Genomic DNA, 7,896 nt, shown 5'->3' on the forward strand with positions numbered 1-7,896 from the left:
GGGACACATGTAGAAACAAGGTCCCCTGCACATAGCCCAGTGTCCGGTCTCGACGCACTGCCCGGAGCAGCGGCTGTGAGGCACGGCGGCACAGCCGCCGGGATGCGGGGGGGGACCGGAGGCTGTAGACAGAGGGGAGAGGAACGGCCAGGGCCGGCGGACCGCAGCTTCCCGCGCTTTCCCCACGGAGCGCAGCTGCGCCGACGCGGCGAGGCGCGCTCGCGGCGGAAGGACGGCATGCGGCTGCGCCACGGCCGGGCCGTCCCAGCTGCTGCCGGCGCCCGGCTGCCGCGGTGCTGAGCTGGGCTGTTTTGGTGGCTGCCAGCACGGTGCTGCCGAGGTGCTAGGCCACGCTGGGTGGCCATGCTGCCACGGTGCTGGGCTGTGCTGGGCGGCCGGGCTGTCCCGGCGGCTGCCAGCACCGTGCTGGGCAGCCGGTGCCAGTGGAGGCCGGCCCGCCGCCTCCTCCTCCTCGACCCCGTGCCGCTGCAGCCGCCGGGCCGGCAGCCGGCTTTCTCCACCACCTGCGTGAAGTGCTCGAAAAACAGGAGGCTGAGGCAAAAAAGAGCCATTTCGGAACGGAAACTGGTAAGTCCTGGTGTAAATCAGCGGTCGGCGTGTGTGGGTACGTGGCTGGGCGGGCACCACCCGGCAGGCGTCAGAAAGCAGAGCTGCCCTGTTCCGTGCCCTTCCCACTGCAAACGCGTGGTGTTGGTGGGAGGAAATCTTCGTCTAAAACGTGACAAGCTCGCTGAATAGCGAGGATTTAAATAAGTCTGCTGTGTGACATTACCAGTGCTCAGAGGGGTTGTGTGGCGGCGACAGCCTTCAGCTGCAACACCTGGGTTGAAAGCATCCGTGGGTCGAGAAAGCAGAAAGTCTTAGAGAGTTTTTAAAATACTGCCTTTTCTCCTTATTTGTGTAGCCTTACATAATAGTTAGCTGGAAATAGACACTTTCTTTCCCTAGAATTTTTCTTTGACATCCTTCTTCTAACTGTATTTCTTCGCAAAAATCTCGTTTTCTGATGAGCAATAAATCGCCTCCCGTTTAAAGCGATGCTTTCCTGTCTCACCGTGTGGTGGTGCCAAATGCTTTTCTAAAAGAGGATTTGTTGTAAGTCGTCACTGGTCATAGTATTAACTCTTTGGTTGCTTTTAGATACTAATATCATAATGCCAATAAGACCTTTTTTCCCCCCTCACCTGCTGTTTGGGCTGTTTAATTGAAGTGACCCTTATTGTTCATTCTTATTATGAAGTCTGACAGGATTAGGTTGTTAGAATTAGAATAAACCTTTATTAGAATAAACCAAACCAGGTTGGAAGAGACCTTCATGATCATCGTGTCCAACGCATCAACCAATCCAACCCACCCAAACAGCTAACCCATGGCACCAAGCACCCCATCAGGTCTCCTTCTGAACACCTTCAATGACGGCAACTCCACCACCTCCCCGGGCAGTCAAGGTCGTGCTTTCTCTTTTCACCCCGATATATAGACAATTTCACCTGCTCCTATGAATCTACCTCTCTAGTATTTCCCCTTGGGGATTTCAGGCAGCTTCCTGGAGATAGCTAAATATCATCAAACCTATTCTGCTGGCAGAAAAGCTGGAACACAATGAATAGAATTCATTTGCCAGTAGTCAAATACTATGTTAATGCCAGAAATAGAGCCAAGATCTGGAATTCTCTTTACACTGTATTTTTTTTTTGAGCCCTTGAGCAACAAATTATGGCATATGTTAAGATTTTCTCTGCTTATGATGTTTGCAAATACTTTCTATCTTTTGTCTTTAGTACTTAATTAGCAGAAGATTGAAATTTGCCTTGTTTTCATCACTGGGTATAGAAAGTGTGAATCAGCAGGAGATTATTTTGTTTTGCTGTTGAATGAACTCAGCATGACTTAAAAGCAGCAGGTCTACCTGCTACTGAGTTTTGCAGAACAATCAGTTTCTTGTGGGATGACTCTGCTAAACTGTAGTTAAAGGGTCCAACCCCCATCCTTGTTACAGACACGCTACTTCGTGGATCACCGGAGGGTGCGTGTGGTTGGAGGACGAGGAGGAGGAGGGGGACATTCTTTTCATAGTGAGCCCAGAAAGATATTTGGAGGTCCTGATGGTGGAAATGGAGGTGATGGTGGTCATGTCATTTTGAAAGGTAAAACTCACTAAATCTGGTTTGTTTCATGACATTTAACACTCTATTCCATGCCCCACCCCAGCCAAACCAACTCACATGTATGGTAGGAAATGGTAAATGTGACTCAAAAGTGTTGAAGTGGTTATTTCTATATGAAATTTCTTTGCTTTTTATCCTGTGGTAACAGGGACATAAGTGATACAGCCCTAGAAATCACTTTGGAAATCAAAATATGTTACAGATAGGTTTTAGTGGCTGGTGCCTGCCTGTGTTATAGTAAGGCTGGGCTCTGATCAAATTTTACTCTGAAGATGGATAAAGATGCTCCTGCCACCACCCTGCTGCAAGATCTGCTAAGGTAGCAAATGAAATTCCCAGAGTATTTTGTAGTGGCTGATTTTAGAGTGGCCAGTTAATAAAGTGTGTGGTTAATAAAGCTCAGCAGATAATAAAGGCAGTTAAACTACTTCATAACTTGTATTAGTCTTCCTTAGTATGTTATTATTGAGGTAGTAGATTCATGCAGTACTCAGAGGGAAAGAACAGTCAAGAAGGTGCTCTCCTCTGATTCTTCATCTGTTTAAAATACACATGTTCTGCTTCACAGCTGACCGGGAAACAAAATCACTTTCTTCAGTCCTCCCCTTCTATCAGGGTGTCCATGGAGAGAGAGGAGGAAGCAAAAACTGTTACGGAGCCAACGGTGCATGCGTGTATGTTAAAGTAAGCAGATTAAGGTTGCATGCTGGTTTGTTAGCTTTGTGTTAACCTTGCTGATTTTCAGACTGTGAGAGAACCTCATGTGTGTTTTTTCAGGGAGCCTTGTGCTGTCTCTGCTGAGACAGGGCTGGTTGGCACAGGGGCAGGTCAAGCTGCTTTTAACGTGCTTACAAAAATCAGACTTCTTTGGACATCTGGCCAAAATAAATACAGTTGTAGCTTGCTTTCCTTCTAGGGGTTGTATGCAATCACAACACAGAACTTTTAAACAGGAGCAGACTTCTTTTTTTTTTCCTTTTATAGTTTTCTGTTTTTTTAACCTCAGCATGCCTGTTTTGGTGCACACTTACAATACATTTCTTAGGTCACTACTGTGCTTAGGTTCCTTTGCATAAAAGGAGAGGAGGAGGGTTATAGTACTGTTAACATTTTAATGAAGTGTAAATGTCTGGCAGTGCCATTTGGGTCCATAAAGTGAGTGTCATGAAGTACATTGCTCTTTTGGATTCCCTAGTGTGAGGATATGGAGGAATGATTTTCAACAAATCTGAAGTTGCCTGGTAAAGGAGCAGCTGAAGACAGCTCTGCTGTAGGCTTTGAGCATCAGTGTAATGCTTGTACCTCCCTTCACTTTCAGGTCCCTGTAGGTACATTGGTTAAAGAGGATGGGAATGTTATGGCTGACCTCACACAGGATGGTGAAGAGTATGTTGCAGCTTATGGAGGAGCTGGAGGGAAAGGGAATCGCTTCTTTCTTTCCAATGAAAACCGAGCTCCGACACTTTTTACTCCAGGAGAGCCAGGTCAGGACAGAGTTCTCCACCTGGAACTGAAGACAACAGCTCATGCAGGATTGGTGAGTCACTGTGGTCCTTCAACATCCTTACCATTGTGGGAAGACACTTGACTGACTGAAGATATAATGTTTGATAACATTTTTGTTAGCCTTTTGGCTCACTTGCTTAGACATGCAACTAGATGCTTTCTTGCTGTTACTTGGTAGAAAGGTGTCCAGAGTGATTTACAGAGCTGTCACTCTTACTGCTTGATGTCATCCTACTTTAGCTAAAATCAATGCTGCATGTAGGAAAGCCACATGAAAGATTGATCAGTGTTCAACAGACTCACTGATGAGCAGGCTTTGTCTGTAGATGAAAAGTACAGAATGGAGAGTTCTTCTGAATTAGTTTTTGTTTCCTTGGTATTCAGGAAAAGAAGTGGCTGAAGCTCAAATCACCTTGTATTTCATCCCTGTATTTCTCTCCTTACAAATAGTGAACATTTGACTTTGTTAGTTCCGGATTTAACATCCTCTGAAATGAAAACAGACCTGAATACAAAGTCAATTTAGGGTTTAAGCTGTCTTCATTTCCATAAAGTATGGAAATGTTTTAACGCCAGCTGGTGAAGCTGTTACAACAACACTTTGCTGCAAAGAGTTCTTGCTGATGTTCAACTGCAGAATGATTCTCTGGTGCAGCAGAATTTTGTGCATTTATTTGGAAACTAAGGAGAGAATTGGTGGACCAATACATTTAACTCTAACCACCTGGACACTGGTCCATTTCTCACACTCTTGGCACTGATTTAGAAATCTGAGATGAATCTGTTCTGTACTTTACTTCCTCTGACAAGAATTTGCAGTGTCTGACATCAGCACATAGAATTTAGGATTAGCTGTATAGCTGTTGTATGTCAGCTGTTGGTGTATCTCAGAGTAACTTCATTTCTGGGATATGTTTGTTTAAATTTTTCTCTGTCAGAGGCCAAGCTTCAGCTTAATTCTTTGATGTCAAGACTATGAAAATCCCAAACTTGTAGGCATTCTGGTTACTTACAGGTCAAACTATGTTGCTGAGTCAGAGCCAAAGCCAATTCTGAATTCTTGTGGAAAATAATAAATTGGAGTCAGAAAACACAAATAAAGATGTGCAGGACAAAGTGTTATAATGTTATTTCAGGGTAAAAGAGATCTTGCAGCATATACCCTTTTGGCTCTGAACAAAGTAAATACTGAAGGTGGTACAAAACCAGCTAAGGGGACCTTTTGTTGAGCAATTTAATGTTTAAGGGAGAGAAAAAAGGGAAAGCAGGATGCTTTTCAGAACTAAGTTTGCAAAATTAATGTTCTCTTGAAGCTAGAAGAACTCTGACACATCTGCAAAAGCTTCCAGTGGTTTTGTTTTGGTGTTTTAAAATCAGGATTAACCCAGAACTGTGGCTTTAATGATTCTGTTCCAGGTGGGCTTTCCCAATGCTGGCAAATCATCGCTTCTGAGAGCCATCTCCCGTGCAAGGCCAGCTGTGGCTGCCTACCCTTTCACAACCCTGAATCCCCACGTTGGCATTGTCCACTATCAAGACTATGAACAAGTGGCAGGTATGCTGTGTGCACCTGGATAGCAGTTTGTCACCTGGGATATTCTTTGAAATGCTGCAGAAGGAACTTTAACAGTTCTGTAGAATTCTTGCTAGTTCCTTGCATGAAAACCAGCATGGGCAGAGCATCAAGGAAGGTGACTCTGACCTTCTATTCAGCTCTGGTGACACCCCACATCAACTGCTGTGTCCAGCTCCGGGGCCCCCAGCACAAGGACATGGGACTGTTAGAGTGCATTCAGAGGAAGCTGCAAAGATGATCAGAGGGCTGGAGTGCCTCTCTTGTGAGGACAGACTGAGAGAGTTGTGGTTGTTCAACCTAGAGAACAGACAGCTTTGAGGAGACCTTAGAGCAGCCTTCCAAGAGGTCTGCAGTAGGGAGTTAGAGTGGGACTTTTGACAAAGGCATGGAGGGTAATGGCTTCAAACTAGAAGAATCTGAATTTAGATTAGACATTAGGAAGAAATTCTTCCCCATGAGGGTGGTGAGCCACTGGAACAGGTTGCCCAGAGAAGTTGTGGAGACTCCAAGCCTGGAAGTGGTCAAAGTGTTGGGTGGTGCCTTGAGAAGCTTGGTGTATTGGGAGATGTCCCTGCCTATGGCAGAGGAATTGGAACTAGATGATCCTTAAGGTCATTCTAACCCAAACTATTCTGTGATTCTATTGAACTTCAAGCAAAACAATAATGAAAGTTTATTTCAGATTCATCATCTGTGCTCTTAATGTCAGGTCAGCAATCTGTATCTCACTGGAATAAGCTAAATCCAGCAGGTTTAAAAGCTAAGAGCAACTCAACTTAGCATGAGATGTGCTTTATAGTGGCATGTTGAGATGTAATTCTAAAAGTACATGGTGTAGGCCAGTAAGAGTGGTTTTGATTTTTTTTTGGACATGTTGGATTCACTGTGACATTTCTCTCCCTGCAGTTGCTGACATTCCTGGCCTAATAAAAGGTGCTCATCAAAACAGGGGCCTCGGGATGGCCTTCCTCAGGCATATTGAACGCTGCCGCTTTCTCTTATATGTGGTGGATCTCTCAGTGTCTCAGCCATGGATTCAGCTGCAGGACTTGAAATATGAACTGGAGCAATACAAGAAAGGATTGTCTGAGAGGCCTTGTGTTGTCATTGGGAATAAGATTGACCTTGCTGAGTCCAGGATCAATCTGCCACTCCTCAAAGAGCAGGTGCAAGACCGGGTCATTGCCTTGTCTGCGTTGAGAGGAGACAACCTGGAAGAACTGTTCTTGTATTTGAGAGAACTCTATGATACTTATGTGAAGACAGAACAATCACGAGGGCAGAGCCCAGTCAAGTGGTAGAAACCACAACCACTCTGAACTGTACTAGGAAAAACAATAAATAAATCCTAATTTGATTAAATTGCATCTGTGTGATTTTTTTTGGGGGGGTATATGGGTTGGGGTTTTTTAAATGCAAGGGGCACGGCATGTGGATTTGTCCTGAACTGCTGCATTGGAAAGATTTGTTTGTTTGTTCACCTTTGGAGTCTCAGGTGTTTTACAGCAAAATGTGAAGACTCTAATCATGATGGGTGTTGAACTGGAAACCTGGGTCTTGTTTGGCATTAGCTAGTTAATTATGGAATGAAGAGAATGCTCCCTGGTGGAAATAAGTTGAGGATCTGCAGGAGAAGCAGATCAAGTACAAAGTAAACTCCATTAGCCCTGCCATAAAATAGGAAGGTGAGATGTTTGTAAGCTTGGGTTTATTATCTCAGGAAATGCAACACTTAAGGACAGTTTGGTGCACTGCAAAACATGCATCCACCAGTTGTCTTTTGTTGAGCTTTGTTAGCTTTCAAATAAGGATTTAATTCTGTTTTAAATTGGCTATTTTCTACTCTGCCAGCAGTAGTGGGAATTACTTGATGGGTTTTAAAAGAAATTAGTCTGTAGCCCCTAGTCCTGTCTGTAGGTTCCAGGAAAGGTGATAATTCTCTCTGCTGCTATCACTTTGCACATTTTATGTGATTTCATCTCTAATATTCTAATGCTAAATGGAGCAGCCTCGAAAGATTCCATGAACAATGGACTTTCTCCCCTGACTACTTACAGCTGGAAAGGGGTGGTCTTGTTCAATATCTAAATTAAAGTTCCACTCACAGCCTCCTGCTGTAGCGGTGTTGGGATCAGCTCTGTGATGATGAACTAACTCTCCCTGGATAAAAAGAAAATACAGACTCCTCTTTTTTTTGTTTTTTTAAGAGCAGCAGGTTTTTATTCTGGAAAAGTACAAGGATGACTCAAATGCCTGAATTATGATATAAAAATATGGGCCAACCAGGTAATTACCATTCCTAAATTCCCATTCTGAGTATTTTGATTTGTCATCAGGTGAGCAAAGTAATCTGTGCATCATAAGCAGTGGTACAGTTATAGAGATGATCAGGAAAAAAATGGGAAAAACAAATATTAACTCCCAAAGTCCCTCTCATGCTCAATTTCATCCTTAACTTCATCCCTGAGCTTTACCCACCTGAATTAGATGGGAGTTAATATTCGGTTCCGTCCTTCTGCTTGGTTTTGTGCAGCGTTTTTAAGCTTCTCTCTCATTTTTCCTTTCATTGCTTAGATGTTTTCCAGGCACGTTAATAAAGCCAGAAGAAGACTGCTTGAACACAAA

The 7,896-nt window shown here is 44.1% G+C and overlaps 1 protein-coding gene across 1 annotated transcript; it reads left to right on the forward strand.

Moving 5' to 3' along the window:
• The first annotated feature begins 269 nt into the window (after positions 1–269).
• Positions 270–6,638, forward strand: MTG2 (mitochondrial ribosome associated GTPase 2). The gene is made up of 6 exons (XM_068150059.1): positions 270–588; positions 2,021–2,168; positions 2,758–2,873; positions 3,508–3,726; positions 5,112–5,250; positions 6,178–6,638. Exons 1-6 carry the CDS (start codon positions 364–366, stop codon positions 6,570–6,572), a joined length of 1,242 nt encoding a protein of 413 aa, XP_068006160.1. The 5' UTR covers positions 270–363; the 3' UTR covers positions 6,573–6,638.
• Positions 6,639–7,896: the final 1,258 nt, after the last annotated feature.

Source organism: Melanerpes formicivorus, unplaced genomic scaffold, assembly GCF_026170545.1.
Source record: "Melanerpes formicivorus ecotype bairdi unplaced genomic scaffold, bMelFor1.0.p_v2 SCAF_19, whole genome shotgun sequence".
In the NCBI taxonomy this organism is placed as follows: Eukaryota; Metazoa; Chordata; class Aves; order Piciformes; family Picidae; genus Melanerpes; species Melanerpes formicivorus.